Source organism: Oncorhynchus nerka, linkage group LG19 (genome assembly GCF_034236695.1).
Source record: "Oncorhynchus nerka isolate Pitt River linkage group LG19, Oner_Uvic_2.0, whole genome shotgun sequence".
In the NCBI taxonomy this organism is placed as follows: domain Eukaryota; kingdom Metazoa; phylum Chordata; class Actinopteri; order Salmoniformes; family Salmonidae; genus Oncorhynchus; species Oncorhynchus nerka.
In genome coordinates, this window is record NC_088414.1 from 50,968,289 (window position 1) to 50,987,406 (window position 19,118).

General features: G+C 40.5%; 1 protein-coding gene across 1 annotated transcript in view; it reads right to left on the minus strand.

Annotated features, from left to right (window-relative positions):
• The window catches only part of LOC115122411 (V-set and immunoglobulin domain-containing protein 10-like 2), a 169,524-nt gene that overhangs the window by 68,052 nt on the left and 82,354 nt on the right, over window positions 1-19,118 (minus strand). The window contains exons 9-13 of the mRNA XM_065005027.1: window positions 13,841-13,921; window positions 13,589-13,768; window positions 1,360-1,502; window positions 599-770; window positions 46-275 (exon numbers count right to left, since the gene is read on the minus strand). Coding sequence (XP_064861099.1) covers window positions 46-275; window positions 599-770; window positions 1,360-1,502; window positions 13,589-13,768; window positions 13,841-13,921 — 806 coding nt within the window. The remainder of the gene's footprint in view (window positions 1-45; window positions 276-598; window positions 771-1,359; window positions 1,503-13,588; window positions 13,769-13,840; window positions 13,922-19,118) is intronic.

The following is a 19,118-nucleotide window of genomic DNA, read 5'->3' on the forward strand; positions in this document are numbered from 1 at the left end:
TTATTCTGTGTGTTCTCTGGCCCCCCAAATCTCTTTCTGGCTCACCTCTTGGTCAGCAGGATCTGTACCAGCCTCCTCTCTGTCCTTCTCTTTTTCCTCCTCTCCTCTCCTTTGCCCTGGTGCCTCTAATCTGTGGTCAAGTATGAAGCCAGTCAGCCCTCCTCCCTCTCCTCCTTCTCCCTCTCCCTCCATCTGCCACTCCAGCTCCACCTCTCTGCGCTGCCGACTGCTGTAAACCAGCCTTACCAGGGTCACATTGGGAGGCATGGGGTATCCTGAGAGGGGGGAGAGGGCAGGGAGAGAGAGGATAGGGAGGGGGTGGGTCAGAGAGAGAGAAGGGGATGAGAGGAGGAGGTACAGTAGAACAGTAATGAAATAGTCATTCAGTTCATCAGAAAACGTTTTTGTTTAGTTTTGTGTGTACAGGCTAAAGCTTTATTGTTCTTACACTTGACCAATAGTGTAACAGGGATCTTACTCTTGACCAATAGTGTAATAGGGATCATACTCTTGACCATTAGCGTTACAGGGATCTTATTCTTGACCAACAGCATAACAGGAATCTTACTCTTGACAAACAGCATAACAGGGATCTTACTCTTGACCAATAGCGTAACAGGGATCTCGGTCCCCCCCACGGCGTTGCTAGCGGAGCACCAGTATTGGCCGCTGTCTGTTGTTCCATCCGTCTCTAAGACCGTTAGGTTGGTCCACGCAGCCGCGCGACGCAGTACATACTTCCTGGTTTTGGCCAGGGCTTCCTGGACTTCCTGTAAATCAACCAATCACATTTTAACTCTACAGGTCACTGGTAGAGCTGTACGTAATTACAGTATGCTGGCCTAGAACCCCAAAGTACTTTACTGTATCCCAGCCTAGACCCTCAAGGTACTTTACAGTAATCTAGACCCCAAAGTACTTTACAGTAGCCCAACCTAGACCCCCAAAGAACTTTACAGTAACCTGGACCCTCAAATTACTTTACATTATTCTGGCCTAGATTCTCAAAGTACTTTACATTATTCTGGCCGAGATCCTCAAAGTACTTTACATTATTCTGGCCGAGATCCTCAAAGTACTTTACAGTATTCTGGACTAGACCCTCAAAGTACTTTACATTATTCTGGCCTAGACCCTCAAAGCACTTTACAGCATTCTGGCCTAGACACTCAAAGTACTTTACATTATTCTGGCCTAGACCCTCAAAGTACTTTACATTATTCTGGCCGAGATCCTCAAAGTACTTTACATTATTCTGGCCTAGACCCTCAGAGTGAGCAGCAGATCAGAGGCAAGGAAAAACTTCCGAGAGGGAATAAATCTTGAGGAATAAGACTCTGAGGGTGGCGGAGCATGTACCTGTACGACTTCCTGTCTGTGGTTGTTGAACCAGACAATCTGATTGGCCGGGGGATAGTTGGATTGAAGGATACAGGTGAGCTGAACGTCACTGCCCTCGAACACAGACACCACACTACGCTGGGTCAACAAGACTGGAGCCTCTACACACACGCACACACAAAGGAGGGAGATTGAGATTTGATCACTGTCTTCATATACAGACACCATGTAAGACTGTTAGTTAAACTTAGTACATGTCTATTAGCCTGTTAGTTAAAACCATTACATGTCTATTAGCCTGTTAGTTAAACCCAGTACATGTCTGTTAGATTGTTAGTTAAACCCAGTACAAGTCAGTTAGACTGTTAGTTAAACCCAGTACATACAGTGGGGAGAACAAGTATTTGATACACTGCCGATTTTGCAGGTTTTCCTACTTACAAAGCATGTAGAAGCCTGTAATTTTTTATCATATGTACACTTCAACTGTGAGAGACGGAATCTAAAACAAAAATCTAGAAAATCACATTGTATGATTTTTAAGTAATTCATTTGCATTTTATTGCATTGACATAAGTATTTGATACATCAGAAAAGCAGAACTTTTAGTACAGAAACCTTTGTTTGCAATTACAGAGATCATACGTTTCCTGTAGTTCTTGACCAGGTTTGCACACACTGCAGCAGGGATTTTGGCCCACTCCTCCATATAGACCTTCTCCAGATCCTTGAGGTTTCGGGGCTGTCGCTGGGCAATACGGACGTTCAGCTCCCACCAAAGATGTTCTATTGGGTTCAGGTCTGGAGACTGGCTAGGCCACTCCAGGACCTTGAGATGCTTCATATGGAGCCACTCCTTAGTTGCCCTGGGTGTGTGTTTCGGGTCGTTGTCATGCTGGAAGACCCAGCCACGACCCATCTTCAATGCTCTTACTGAGGGAAGGAGGTTGTTGGCCAAGATCTCGCGATACATGGTCCCATCCAATACGGTGCAGTAGTCCTGTCCCCTTTGCAGAAAAGCATCCCCAAAGAATGATGTTTCCACCTCCATGCTTCACGGTTGGGATGGTGTTCTTGGGGTTGTACTCATCCTTCTTCTTCCTCCAAACACGGTGAGTGGAGTTTAGACCAAAAAGCTCTATTTCTGTCTCATCAGACCACATGACCTTCTCCCATTCCTCCTCTGTATCATCCAGATGGTGTTTGGCAAACTTCAGACGGGCCTGGACATGCGCTGGCTTGAGCAGGGGGACCTTGCATGCGCTGCAGGATTTTAATTCATGACGGTGTAGTGTGTTACTAATGGTTTTCTTTGAGACTGTGGCCCCAGCTCTCTTCAGGTCATTGACCAGGTCCTGCCGTGTAGTTCTGGGCTGATCCCTCACCTTCCTCATGATCATTGACGCCCCACGAGGTGAGATCTTGCATGGAGCCCCAGACCGAGGGTGATTGACCGTAATCTTGAACTTCTTCCATTTTCTAATAATTGCGCCAACAGTTGTTGCCTTCTCACCAAGCTGCTTGCCTATAGTCCTGTAGCCCATCCCAGCCTTGTGCAGGTCTACAATTTTACCCCTGATGTCCTTATACAGCTCTCTGGTCTTGGCCATTGTGGAGAGGTTGGAGTCTGTTTGACTGAGTGTGTGGACAGGTGTATTTTATACAGGTAACGAGTTCAAACAGGTGCAGCTCATACAGTTAATGAGTGGAGAACAGGAGGGCTTCTTAACCAGTTATGCATTAGGGGGCGCTATTAACATTTTTGGATGAAAAACGTTCCCGTTTTAAACAAGATATTTTGTCACGAAAAGATGCTCGACTATGCATATAATTGACAGCTTTGGAAAGAAAACACTCTGACGTTTCCAAATCTGCAAAGATATTATCTGTGAGTGCCACAGAACTGATGCTCCAGGCGAAACCAAGATACATTTTCATACAGGAAATGCCCCAGATTCTGAAGGCGCTGTGTTCCAATGTCTCCTTATATAGCTGTGAATGCGCCAGGAATGAGCCTGCAATTTCTGTCGTTTCTCCAAGGTGTCTGCAGCATTGTGACGTATTTGTAGGCATATCATTGGAAGATTGACCATAAGAGACTACATTTACCAGGTGTCCACTCGGTGTCCTGTGTCGAAATTATTGCGTAATCTCTAGGTCATGCGCGTTCCATTTCTTCAGAAGACAAAGGCAAATGCCACGAAGGATTTATCATCGATAGATATGTGAAAAACACCTTGAGGATTGATTCTAAACATCGTTTGCCATGTTTCTGTCGATATTATGGAGTTAATTTGGAAAAAAAGTTCGCGTTTTAATGACTTAATTTTCGTTTTTTTTTCTTACCCAACTGTGATGAAGAAAACGGAGCGATTTGTCAACACAAATAATCTTTTTGTAAAAACTGAACATTTGCTATCTAACTGAGAGTCTCCTCATTGAAAACATCTGAAGTTCTTCAAAGGTAAATGATTTTATTTGAATGCTTTTCTGGTTTTTGTGTAAATGTTGCCTGCTGAATGCTAACGCTAAATGCTACGCTAAATGCTACGCTAACTATCAATACTGTTACACAAATGCTTGTTTTGCTATGGTTGAGAAGCATATTTTGAAAATCTGAGATGACAGTGTTGTTAACAAAAGGCTAAGCTTGAGAGCTAGCATATTGATTTCATTTCATTAGCGATTTTCATGAATAGTTAACGTTGCGTTATGGTAATGGGCTTGAGGCTGTAGTCACGATCTCGGATCCGGGATGGCTCGACGCAAGAAGTTAATAAAGCCATGGAGTCGCTGAAAGAAGCGCACGTGAATTCTACCAAATTCGGCTTGAATATGAAAGAGCAAACTGGATAATAGAGGACAACATTAAACAGGATAAATAAAATAAACGATTCAGGGAGGCAATTGGGAATTGGAACAATCACATAAAACCATAATAAGAAGCTCAATATACCAGTGTTCTGATGTCAACATTCAATCATCAGAAAATACATTACGATGGGGGACAGATATGATTCTGCTTGCCCTCGCAGACGTGCGAGTGGTTAGCAGAGCTATAGAAAATATCTAAGCGTAAGAAGTGGTAGATGAGGAGCTAACAAGTATGGGGGAAAATGAGTGTAAGGTGACACTGGAACTTGCCGCTATACAGGAGTTTGCATCCTTTTCAAAAGAGCAACAACTAATCGTTTTGAGGTTAGTAAGAATGGAATTTTCACCCAGCGGTGTATTGTCTCTGATCGATCAATAAGTGGTTCATAGAGAGTACAGTTTATATGTAATGAAATACGTACTAGATCACGTTTTACCTAACTTCTAGTAAGGTACCGATGTGATTTACAAATAGCCCCACTTGGAATAATTTTGCATTGAAACAACAGTTTCAGTGGTGATAAAAAACGTGGAGAAGTTATTATTAGCGTCAAAAGACGGAAAATAAATGAATATGAGAAATCACCAACTTGGTAAAATTAGTTAGAAGAAAAGCAAAATGTAATATATCAGTGTTTTCAATTTCTAAGGGTAAGATACAGATAACCGACCAGGAAGAAACTATGCGTTCTGTGCATGGCTAAACTTTTCTCGCATGTTCAGAAAAACGTAAGGGGTTTTCAGTTTTGTTAGACATTCTATAGCCTCACTCTGAAACTGCTAAAACGCTTATAGAATTAAATCAATATATAAGTAATACTATTGGCCTGCTGATTAAAAGGTAACATTGTAAATGTTAACGAAATGTGCATTTCTTTTCCAGAAAAAAGGGGTTACATTTTCTCTGGTCAAAATGTCATTGGACACTGTGGTACTGAGGAAAGCAGTTAGAGATATTTGTCCACTTTAAAAGTCTTAGTATCTGGATAAGGCTATAACTGGAGTTCCGGATAAGTGAGGCCAGCTCATGTGTATTCTTGGCCTATATGAGATAGTGGATTTCCCTTGGAAGGGTTTTTTCAATTCAGTTTCAAATTGGGTATGCAGAAGGATGGAAATGTTTTTGAAAATGTATTTAAGTTGTTTCTAAAGCAAAGAGAGTGGAAACATTTTAAATGGTGTCAAATGCCCTGAACCCTAAGAATTTCCCGTGAAATCAACTTCACGAGAAATTGTTGGAACAGGTGGGATTTAATTATAAAATGATTGAGAAACACCAGTCTCTATTCAAAGTGTACAATCACTTTGAAATTCTATTATTTCTTTGGGAAAATGATGAAGAGTTGTAATCTTAAATTGACTAGTTATTCAAATAGGTTTATTTTTTATTTAACATGGGTTCATAGGAGAAATTATCAGTTCCCTGGGGTTATGGTCTTTGGGTGAATACAAATGTGCTTAGTTCATTCTGCATATAAAAGGGAAAAATATGTTAACAAGGGATAACAGTTACTCCAAATGGTTTATTGGAGTGGGAGTTTCTGCGAGGGTTATGTTGATAACTACATAATCTGTAACTCGTCTGAGAGATCGCCAGTAGAATAAGGGAGTTATCATGGAAGGTGACGTCAGAATGCATTAATGCTTGGGAGAGATTATCACCACAACAAGTGTGTGTGAAACTCAAACCCAACCTACTGGCTGAATAGTGAGGGACAACTGTGTCTGATGACCTGTGAACTGTATCTAAAATAGACATGCGGGAATGATATGTGCTGGGAGAAGAAAGACTAAAGGGGATTGGGGTAATGACCTTTTATTACCAGGCCACTCATGACAGAAAAACAGAGACAAAAGGGCGCATTGGAAAATAGATATTACTGGTAATAAAAGTTTTTAGTATAAATGTTAATTATTAAAGGCAAGATGTGTATTGAATTGAGAAGGTCAAATTTGAGTTAAAGTAAGCACTAAGGACTGTTATCCTGAATATTGGGTTGGACAATTTATAAACAACATTTAGTTATGATTTGGATATAGGACTGTTTACATTTACTAGGCCAGGGAAGCTCTGGAAACTAATCCTGAGACAGGTTGATTGACAGAACTTGCAGAATATTAGATTAAAGGTTTTTGTTTCTTTTGTTTTACAATGTCATTGTAATTGGAGTGATAAATTGGAATGATATAAGTAATTGTATAAAAGGTATAGTCTGTTGTGCGATAACACCCAAGGATGAAGAAGAAAGAGACCAACATGGGCATAGAACGAAACGGATGGACGTTTTCCCCAGGTTTAATTACATTTATTGCAAATATGCAGTTATTATAATTTACTTTACTATTTTTTCTTGTTTGGTCAATTTATTTTTGTTTTGAGGAAAATAAGTGTGTATATTGTTCCTGAGAAGGGACTGATATAAATTGACAAAAAAATATTTGAGAATGTTTAAGTATGTATCAAACTATGGAAGGAAATGATTATTCTTCCAACTGGAAGACATTTGACTGATTACATGTTATTCTTACAGCAGTTGCTGTAGGGACCATGATTTGGCTATCATTATGAATATTTTTGTGGCAGGAGGCCAGGTATTGGAGACAGAATGTTTACATAGGGCTGTTATTTAAAAATTAAGATCTAGTGATCTTGCTATAAGGAAATAACCCATGTGTTAGTGTGTATGTCCTCAGGAAAAAACAGCACATAAGAGGCCAGATGGAAGGGCATGGGCTGAATTGAAAACACCATGACAGAGGACGTGAAACAAAACAAAAGAGAGAGAGAGAGAGAGAGAGAGAGAGAGAGAGAGAGAGAGAGAGAGAGAGAGATTCCACTGTAGAAATACTGGGTTGAGTTTGGGGGTTACTTGTTTTATTTGTTAATGCATCATGTGAAAAAGGATAGATGTTAGTAGTAGTTGTACTCTAAACAACATGTTGAAGGCTTGATGTGAAAGCAGATACAGTGTTGAATTACTTCAATAATAAATAATGTTGATTAAGGTTATGCACATGCTTATCAGTTGAAATAGAGCAGATGGGGAACTAAGTAAAAAATAACATGATTTGGGAACACCTCTCAGAACCTGGGGCCGAAAGGGGAAGACTGGGTGGAAGCATGAGGAAGCTTTATAGGGCTCAGCAGAGTCCAGCAGAAAAATATCCTGGAGGCATAAATAACGAGAACAAGATTGACCGAAGGTCATTAGAATTGGTCCTACACCAATACCCAAACAGGAAGAGTTAGAACGACAAAGAAACCTAAAGAATCAAAACAGGGAGAGTTCTTTACTGACATTTGGAACTTTTTGACAAACTCTAATGATATACCTCAAGACAAAAACATTGTAAAAGTGACCTATATCTTAGAATCAGAACCACTCAAGGACGCCACACGAGAAGAAGTAGTGAAGAACGAGTGGTACAAAGTATACAGCAAAAACAAACATAGGATGGACAATTGTATTTTGTGTAGAAAATCACCTTTGTCTGATCTTTTGATAGTACCTGAACTTGCATCATTTGAAGAATGTGTTAAATGTAAAAAGTTCAATGTATTCAGAGAAAATACTACATTCCTTTGGCACTAGGTAACACTAAAGGCAGAAGTGAATTACATTATGTTGGGAGAACATGAATGTGCAACATAAGAACTGAATTGTATGATCCTCATAATGATGATGGTTTACTATTGTAAATAGAAAAGAATTTAAAAAATGAAAAAATAGTGAATGTTTCTATGGAGATAATGGGATGGATGTGGGAAACTATAGTTAATTGAATAAACTATTTGGGTAATAGAAACTGCAGGAGTTAGTCAATTTGATAAAGTAATGATTGTAAAACACAAAGGTAAAATGTGGTAATATAACTCAAGTAACATTATATCTTGAAATGTTAAAGAATCAGGATTAATAAGGAATAGCTGATCGTTTCTGGATGTGTGGGCATACTACATTTACATTTACATTTAAGTCATTTAGCAGACGCTCTTATCCAGAGCGACTTACAAATTGGTGCGTTCACCTTATGACATCCAGTGGAACAGCCACTTTACAATAGTGCATCTAAATCTTTTAAGGGGGGGGGGGGGACTACATGCTCATTGCTTCTTCACAATTTAATAATTGATTATAAGTGTTTTATTCTTTACAGACTAGATATTTTACTCCTATATATGTTATTGTTTGGAGATGTTTGGTCTAGTTGGGTTTTGTAAATGTTTTATGTTTCAAATAGGATCTGGAGATGTTTGGTCTAGTTGGGTTTTGTAAATGTTTTATGTTTCAAATAGGATCTGGAGATGTTTGGTCTAGTTGGGTTTTGTAAGTGTTTTATGTTTCAAATAGGATCTGGAGATGTTTGGTCTAGTTGGGTTTTGTAAATGTTTTATGTTTCAAATAGGATCTGGAGATGTTTGGTCTAGTTGGGTTTTGTAAATGTTTTATGTTTCAAATAGGATCTGGAGATGTTTGGTCTGATTGGGTTTTGTAAGTGTTTTATGTTTCAAATAGGATCTGGAGATGTTTGGGCCAGGTGATTTGTAAGCTTTATTTTTGTTAATGTTTTTGTCAACTGTTGGTATTGGCCTCCACCCTATATGTCCTTTTAGTGTAGTTTTTGGTGCTAAATAAGCACCAGAGGAGGGTTTTGTGGGAGAAAGATGTACATATAGGGAGAAACTTAATACTGTACCGCAAGAGAAAGATACACTTAGAGTGCATTTACCATTCTGGTGAAATGCATTGTCTATTGTATAGGACAGGAAACCAGAGTAAGGCAATGAGAGCATAGGACAGCTGGACATACTAAGGTCAGGGGGACATACAAAGGAGGGGGTCAGCCAAATGACCAACTGATGGACTATAGACATAGGACATATATTTTAGGACATGAAGAGAAGAGACACATAGTCTACTAGTCCTAATAAGGACAGACATAACTAAATTTAAGGGGCCCATAGGGTAAGATGGGCATGTATTATTTTTGGGACATGAAGAGGTCCTGTCACCATTATAACTTGACTGAAAGCAGATATGGGTGTTATTGGGCGTGAGCAAGCAGGATACACAGATTGGGGTATAATGGTGGCAGATGGACTGAGGGAAGTAACTTCATTTGCATGTGGGAAGGACTCATATGTTGTATGTGTATAAATCAGAGCCAGTGCTCTGGAAAAGTGTGTGTTCCGCGGACCATCTAGGCTTCTGATATGTTTGTATTAAAAGCCTATATTGAATTCACAAGTTCTTGTAAGTGTTAAATTTTGTTACGATTCTCCACGAGAAGAGCCAATCTGTTATCCAATGATTACTACTTTTAATTATTATTAACCCTGCATTATAATTATATAAAAGCCCCTTAGATATTCTGTGTTATTATTTATAGTAGAGATGGACAGCTGGAGGCATTTTGTTTTCAAAAGCGTATCAGGCAATAAATTCAACAAACAACGTTTCCATGATGGGCTATTAGAAGGACAATAGACTCTTCATTCCTCAATTTATTTACATTGTCTAATAGCTCTGCCAGGTGTAAAAATCCCCCAAAATTGCAATGTATTCTAAAATTATACATTTTTAACACCAAACCTCATGCAACTGCAAAATGTCAGATCAAGCATATACTGTACAGTATTTACAGTATTTAAAAAATTATAAAAATACTCTTTCAAAATACAGATGTTTATTTCAACTATCAGCAGGACAATAGGGAATAAATATCACTGAATGACAGAGCATGGGGACTGGTCTTGATAAATCAATCATATTTGTATATGGAAATGTAAGGATTATTTTGCTCTTCACTCGCAGTCACTTAGTAGTTTAGACCTACTCCCGACTGGTCCTGTTGTACAGCATCATATTTTCCTAACTGAAACCATTAATTAAATCGCTTTAGCCATGATTGTAAAATGAATCAAGGCTCCCTTTGTTATTTAGTTTTATAATTAAAATGCTTGACTATATTTAAAGACATGGATTACTTGTATGCTGTGTGATTGATTGATGTACTGTATATTTAAGTAGGCCTTTATTGCAATAAGTAAGTTACACTAACACAGCGACAGTAAGAAATGCATTTTCGTTTTCTTGGAATAGAAACACGTTGTACAGTGCCATATTTTCCTAACGGAAACCCTTAGGCTTACAGTACATCGGTTACAGTAAGAAATGCATTTGAGTTTTTTCTTGGAATAGAAAAATCTAATATTTATCAAATGAATTAACCTCTTGCTCCTACCTGACACGCAGGCGTCCCATCTAGACATCTGGAAATGCAAATGCGCTACGCTAAATGCTAATAGAATAGTACTAGTTAAAACTCAAACGTTCATTAAAATACACATGCAGGGTAGTGAATTAAAGCTACACTCGTTGTGAATCCAGGCAACAAGTCAGATTTTTAAAATGCTTTTCGGCGAAAGCATGAGAAGCTATTATCTGATAGCATGTAACACCCCAAAAGACCCGCAGGGGACGTAAACAAAATAATTAGCATAGTCGGCGCTACACTAAACGCACCAATAAAATATAAAACATTCATTACCTTTGACCATCTTCTTTGTTGGCACTCCTAGATGTCCCATAAACATCACTATTGGGTCTTTTTTTCGTTTAAATCGGTCCATATATAGCCTAGATATCAATCTATGAAGACTGTAATCAAGGAAAAAAACATCGTTTTATAACGCGACGTCATTTTTTTAAAATGAAAAAGTCGACGATAAACTTTCACAAAACACTTCGAAATACTTTTGTAATGCAACTTTAGGTATTAGTAAACGTTAATAAGCGATCAAATTGATCACGAGGCAATGTAAATTCTATAGCTGTACGTCTGGAAATAATGTCCGGGTAAATCTCAACCAAAATATCCGGTCGGAGACCGGAAGAACTGCGCTGCCTTGCATCTGTTTGACCAAGAAACAAAGAGTTGGCAAATGACAAGACTCTAGACATCGTATTGCAACCTCAGCCCCATTAAATGTGGTTCACCTTTATCAATGGGTTCAAGTCGCGCATGGATATATTTGTCCATTTTCAGTGATCAGATTTTCCTGCACTTTTCGATGAAACGCACGTTCTGTTATAGTCACAGCCGTGATTTAACCAGTTTCATAAACGTCTGAGTGTTTTCTATCCACACATACTAATCATATGCATATACTATATTCCTGGCATGAGTAGCAGGGCACTGAAATGTTGCGCGATTTTTAACAGAATGTTCGAAAAAATAAGCCCTAAGCTTAAGTGGTTTTAAGCTACATTTCTAAAAATCTATCCCATATAGTCTGTTCTATTCAAGGCTCCCTTTGACTCTTAGGCCTAAAGCTCCAAGACATTTCAATAGCTCATAAGAGCTCTTTGAGTGAGTGGTTTGGCAGAGTGCCACAGCCTCGGTCTCACGTGAAAGGTACAGACAAAGGAATTGTCCGGTTGGAAAATTAGTTTAGTTTTATGTTAAAAACATCCTAAAGATTGTTTCTATACTTAGTTTGGCATGTTTCTACAGGCTGTAACGGAACTTTTAGAATTTTTCGTCTGACGTTCGGCGCGACCTGAACGCCCTTTTGGATTTGTTTACCAAATATTACCAGATATTTGGACATAACTGATGGACATTATCGAACAAATCAAACATTTATGGTGGAACTGGGATTCCTGGGAGTGCATTCTGATGAAGATCATCAAAGGTAAGTGAATATTTCAAATGCTATTTCTGAGTAATGTTGACTACCCAATATGGCGGGTATCTTTATGGCTGCTTTGTTGTCTAAAGGCTGTACTCAGATTATTGCATGGTTTGCTTTCTCCGTAAAGTTTAAAAAAAATCTGACACAGCGGTTGAAGGTTATCTAAAGTTCCATGTATAATAGTCGTATCTTTATCAATGTTTATTATGAGTATTTCTGTAATTTGATATGGCTCTGCACAATCACCGGATGTTTTAGAACTACTGAACGTAACGCGCCAATGTAAACTCAGATGTTTTTATATAAATGTGAACTTTATCAAACAAAACATACATGTGTAACATGAAGTCCTACGAGTTTCATCTGATGAAGATCATCAAAGGTTAGTGATTCATTTTATCTCTATTTCTGCTTTTCTCTTTGGCTGGAAAAATGGCTGTTTTTATGTGGCTGGGTGTTGTGTGTTCTGTGGGCACTGTTTCTGGATGAACGAAAATTGTATCTTTAAAATGGTGTAAAGTACTTGTATGCTTGAGGAATTTTAATTATGAATTTGGAGCCCTGCACTTTCACTGGCTGTTGCGGATGGGTTCTAGATCCAGAATTTTAGATCCACTTCTCCTTAAGGCAACCGCTGTGTCAGATTTAAACAAAATTTTACGGAAAAAGCACTCCATGCAATAATCTGAGTATGGCACTCAGGCACAAAAACAAGCCATACAGATACCCACCATGTTGTGGAGTCAACAGAAGTCAGAAATAGCATCATAAATATTCACTTACCTTTGATGATCTTCATCAGAATGCACTCCCAGGAATCCCAGTTCCACAATAAATGTTTGTTTTGTTCGATAAAGTCAATCATTTATGTCCAAATACCTCCTTTTTGTTTGCGCTTTCAGTACACAAATCCAAACATTATTGAAGATTTATGGGCAAGTCCAGGTGAAAGTTCAGACAAAAAGTCATATTACAGTTCATAGAAACATGTCAAACGAAGTATAGAATCAATCTTTAGGATGTTTTTATCTTAAATGTTCAATAATGTTTTAACCGGAGAATTCCTTTCTCTGTAGAAAAATGCAATGGAACGCAGCTAACTAGCGTGAGATTGAGCTCATGGCACTCTGCCAGACCCCTGACTCAAACAGCTCTCAATCCCCCCTCCCTCACAGTAGAATCCTCAAACAAGGTTCTAAAAACTGTTGACATCTAGTGGAAAGCCTTAGGAAGTGCAATATGACCCAATAGACACTGTATATTCGATAGTCAATGACTTGAAAAACTACAAACCTCAGATTTCCCACGTCCGGGTTGGATTTTTTCTCAGGTTTTTGCCTGCCACATGAGTTCTGTTATACTCACAGACATCATTCAAACAGTTTTAGAAACTCCAGAGTGTTTTCTATCCAAATCCACTAATTACATGAATATTCTAGCTTTTAGAGGCCTGAGTAGCAGGCAGTTTACTCTGGGCACCTTTTTATCCAAGCTACTCAATACTGCCCCCAGTCCCAAAGAAGTTAAACCCAGTACATGTCTATTAGACTGTTAGTTGAACCCAGTACATGTCTATTAAACTGTTAGTTAAACCCAGCGGCGTACCACTGGGCTCTGTACTCTTATCAATGTGTTCAGCCATTACTCTTTACTCTTATCAATGAGTGTGCTTACCCAGTTTGAGGCTGCAGGTCCTGGTGTGTGTGTCCAGGGGGTGTTTGGCATAACAGGTGTAGGCCTGTCCATTCTGGGTGGAGTTAGAACGAAGTACCAGGATCTTGGAAGTCTCCACTTCTTGGCCCCTCCCCTCTTCTTTAGGCACCTCCCACCACACCACAGCCCTGGGAGACCCACCTACAAGAACAGTATTATTATAATTATATGTATTGTGGTGGTTGTTGTGACTGTTACTATTGTTGTGGTTACCTTCCCAGGAGCAGGACAGCAGCAGGTACTGGTTCATCCCGGTGGCATAAGCAGAACACACTGGCTCACCATAAGGAGACCCTGAGAGAGAGATATATATATATTTAATAACTGGGTGGATCTAGCCCTGAATACTGATTGATGACAGCCGTGGTATATTGTATACCACAAGTATGACAAAACATTTATTTTTACTGCTCAAATTATATTGGTAACCAGTAGGGGGTTTGTTGTATATGGCCAATATACCACGGCTAAGGGCTGTATCCAGGCACTCCGTATTGCGTTGTGCAAAGAACTGCCCTTAGCCGTGGTATATTGGCCATATACCACACCCCCTCGTGCCTTATTGCTAAAATATATTAGGGGCAGCTGTGTGTGTGATGTACAGGCCAGTGTCGTACAGCGGTTTGTGATGTTCAGGCCCGTGCGGTGCAGTGTGACGCAAGGTTTTTAAACTAAAACAAATCATGAAAAACCTATTGAGTAAACTGAGATAAGATAAAAAGAGATGCTTCAGGATTTTGGCAGTGAAGCCCTTTATCTACTTCCCTAGAGTCAGATTTACATTTACATTTATGTCATTTAGCAGACGCTCTTATCCAGAGCGACTTACAAATTGGTGCGTTCACCTTAAGACATCCAGTGGAACAGCCACTTTACAATAGTGCATCTAAATCTTTTAAGGGGGGTGAGAAGGATTACTTTATCCTATCCTAGGTATTCCTGAAAGAGGTGGGGTTTCAGGTGTCTCCGGAAGGTGGTGATTGACTCCGCTGTCCTGGCGTCGTGAGGGAGTTTGTTCCACCATTGGGGGGCCAGAGCAGCGAACAGTTTTGACTGGGCTGCGCGGGAACTGTACTTCCTCAGTGGTAGGGAGGCGAGCAGGCCAGAGGTGGATGAACGCAGAGCCCTTGTTTGGGTGTAGGGCCTGATCAGAGCCTGGAGGTACTGAGGTGCCGTTCCCCTCACAGCTCCGTAGGCAAGCACCATGGTCTTGTAGCGGATGCGAGCTTCAACTGGAAGCCAGTGGAGAGAGCGGAGGAGCGGGGTGACGTGAGAGAACTTGGGAAGGTTGAACACCAGACGGGCTGCGGCGTTCTGGATGAGTTGTAGGGGTTTAATGGCACAGGCAGGGAGCCCAGCCAACAGCGAGTTGCAGTAATCCAGACGGGAGATGACAAGTGCCTGGATTAGGACCTGCGCCGCTTCCTGTGTGAGGCAGGGTCGTACTCTGCGGATGTTGTAGAGCATGAACCTACAAGAACGGGCCACCGCCTTGATGTTAGTTGAGAACGACAGGGTGTTGTCCAGGATCACGCCAAGGTTCTTAGCGCTCTGGGAGGAGGACACAATGGAGTTGTCAACCGTGATGGCGAGATCATGGAACGGGCAGTCCTTCCCCGGGAGGAAGAGCAGCTCCGTCTTGCCGAGGTTCAGCTTGAGGTGGTGATCCGTCATCCACACTGATATGTCTGCCAGACATGCAGAGATGCGATTCGCCACCTGGTCATCAGAAGGGGGAAAGGAGAAGATTAATTGTGTATCGTCTGCATAGCAATGATAGGAGAGACCATGTGAGGTTATGACAGAGCCAAGTGACTTGGTGTATAGATAGATTAACTCATGGATACCATTTTTATGTCTCTTTGTGCAGTTTGAAGTCTAACTAGCGTTAGAGCAATTGCTAACAAGTGTTAGCTCAATGACTGTAAGTCTATCATAACTGCTAACATGCTAGTAGATACCATAGACTTCCAGTCATTGTGCTAACGCTAGTTAGCATTGGCTTATAAACTACCTCTTACATTACTTTATACTGGATGCAGAGACATAAAAATGGTGTCCATGAGTTCATCCGACTCAGGGGAAGTCATTGTCAAAATCCTGAAGTATCCCTTTAATAAACCCGTTTGAAAAAAAAACTATACTGAAACTGAAATTAGTATATATTTAGTATATAATTAGTATATAATAAGTATATAATATAATTATCAACTGAAATGATCTGACTCCAAAATGAACAAAATGTCAATAAAAAACATCATGACTTAACAAGCAATTGTAGCGTACTCTTGATGCAGAAACGAGAGACCACATGTGGCTGTTTAATAACCATCTCTAAATATTTGGGCAAGGAAGTATTTCTGGTTGGTCTCAGGGAATGTAAAATAGTTCGGATGGGAGTCTTTTCAAAATGGGATTGAGTGAAGTAGAAGCAACGATGTTGAATGAGCAACTAATGAGCATGGAGAGCCTCACAAGTTTTAAGAAATGACCTCAGGCCTGTGTCTTTCACTCCAAATGACCCCAGGCCTGTGTCTTTCACTCCAAAAGACCTGAGGCCCGTGTCTATTACTCCAAATGACCTGAGGCCTGTGTCTTTCACTCCAAATGACCTCAGGCCTGTGTCTTTCACTCCAAATGACCTCAGGCCTGTGTCTTTCACTCCAAATGACCTCAGGCATGTGTCTTTCACTGCAAATGACCCCAGGCCTGTGTCTTTCACTCCAATATGGCTATTTTACTTAATTTTGCAGCTCTTCATCAGGGCCTTTATTTAACTAGGCAAGTCAGTTAAGAATAAATTCTTATTTACAATGACGGCCTACCAAAAGGCAGAAGGCCTCCTGCGGAGACGGAGACTGGGATTGAAAAAAATATAGGACAAAACACACATCACGACAAGAGAGACACCACAACACTACATAAAGAGAGACCTAATACAACAACAAAGCATGGCAGCAGCACAACATGGTAGCAGCTCTCATCTCTCATCTCATCCTCTCTCATCTTTACAGGCCTCTCTCATGGTACAAACATTATTGGGCACAGACAACAGCACAAAGGGCAAGAAGGTAGAGACAACAAAACATCACGCCAAGTAGCCACGACTGTCAGGAAGAGTGTCCATGATTGAGTCTTTGAATGAAGAGATGGAGATAAAACTGTCCAGTTTGAGTGTTTTTTGCAGCCTGAAAGGATTTGAGAAATATGATTGGTTGACTCTCGGCCTATGACACTGGCCTATGTCTCATATTGCGCTTCGTTGTTCAGATATCAGATATGAACAACGATTTGAGTGTTCCATCCAGAAAGACCAGCACCACCTTGCACCACAAGGCCCCATCCAGAGAGACCAGCACCACCCTGCACCACCAGGCCCCATCCAGAGTGACCAACACCACCCTGCACCACCAGGCCCCATCCAGAGAGACCAGCACCACCCTACACCACCAGGCCCCATCCAGAGAGACCAGCATCACCCTACACCACCAGGCCCCATCCAGAGAGACCAGCACCACGCTATACCACCAGGCCCCATCCAGAGTGACCAGCACCACCTTGCACCACCAGGCCCCATCCAGAGAGACCATCTCTACCCTACACCATCCCTTCCAGAGAGGCCAGCTCCACCCTACAATATTGAGCCCCTCCCAGAGAGACCTGGTCCACCCTACAACATCATGCCCTTTCCAGAGTGGATAGCACGGCAGCTAAGCTAAACCAGATTTTATTTTATTTTTGTATTTTTATTTATTTCACCTTTATTTAACCAGGTAGGCAACCAGGTAGCCAACTCTCTGGATGGGGCCTGGTGGTGCATGGTGGTGCTGGTCTCTCTGGATGGGGCAATTGCGACCTGGCCAAGATAAAGCAAAGCAGTTTGACACATACAACGACACAGAGTTACACATGGAGTAAAACAAACATACAGTCAATAATACAGTAGAAACAAGTCTATATACGATGTGAGCAAATGAGGTGAGATAAGGGAGGTAAAGGCAAAACAAAGGCCACGGTGGCAAAGTAAATACAATATAGCAAGTAAAACACTGGAATGGTAGATTTGCAGTGGAAGAAAGTGAAAAGTAGAAATAAAAATAATGGGGTGCAAAGGAGCTAAATAAATAAATAAAATAAATACAGTAGGGAAAGAGGTAGTTGTTTGGGCTAAATTATAGGTGGGCTATGTACAGGTGCAGTAATCTGTGAGCTGCTCTGACAGCTGGTGCTTAAATAGATAAAGCATATAAGGCATCTGCTGAACATAATCTGCTCAAAAATACATACATTTCTTCTTTGTATTATTAGAAATCATTATGAGTTCAATTTTAGATAAGCTACCCGGGAAAGAGTTAAAGTTAGCTCATATAAATATATATATAAATATATATAGCCTCAGAGTCCATGAGATTAGTAATGTGCTAATCTTAGATAATATTAATGTATAAGCCATTTCTGTGACTCACTTAGACAGAACATTTGATTATACAGCAGTAAGAATATAAGGATGTTACATCTATAGAAAAGACAGGAATGTCTACGGGGGAGGTGTTGCTGTGGAAAAAATCCAGCTGTGGAGAAAATGAAGAGACCACTGCAAAACGATCAGTTTCTATGGTTTTACTATTTATAGGTATGTGTTTGGGTAAAATTAACTTTTTTGTTTTATTCTATAAACTACTGACAATATTTCTCCCAAATTCCAAATTAAAATATTGTCATTTAGAGCATTTATTTGCAGAAAACGACAACTGGTCAAAATAAGAAAAAAGTGTTGTCAGATCTTGAATAATGCAAAGAAAATAAGTGTATATTCATTTTTAAGCAACACAATTACTAATGTTTTAACTTAGGAAAAGTTCAGAAATCAATATCTGGTGGAATGATTTTCAATCACAGCTTTCATGCGTCTTGGCATGCGCCATCTTGGTTGAATCCAAGATGGCGTAGCAGTCGAACGTGTGTTTTGTCTTGTCCCGTTTCCTTGTTTTTTTCCCTTATATACTTGTATATATTTTAATCTCACTTTCCATCTACGGACTGAATATACTCTCATGCAACCCGCCTCACCCAATGTGGTATAGATCTGCTATTATTATAAATTAGAACCGGAACCCCAATCAGAAGCTAGCCAGCTAACTAGCTACTAGCTAGTAGTCAGTTAGCACCTGCTAGCGGGCTTCACGGTTAACTCGGACACCAGCCAGCTTCAGCTTGGTCAATACCTGCCAGCCCACACAGCGCGATATCAACCCAGACATATCAGACTGCTTTTTTCTCTATCACATCTCCGGATTCCTACCTCAAGCTCTGGACCTATACACCGGATCATTGCAGCTAGCTAGCTGTATTCTGAGTGGCGACTCCTGGCTAACGCCTCTGTCCCAAAGCAAGCACCAGTTAGCCTTGAGCTAGTCTCGAGCTAGGCCTATCTCCCGGCTAGCCGAAGAGGTCTACCAGCTAATTCTTGGGCTACTGTCGTGTCTTTGGC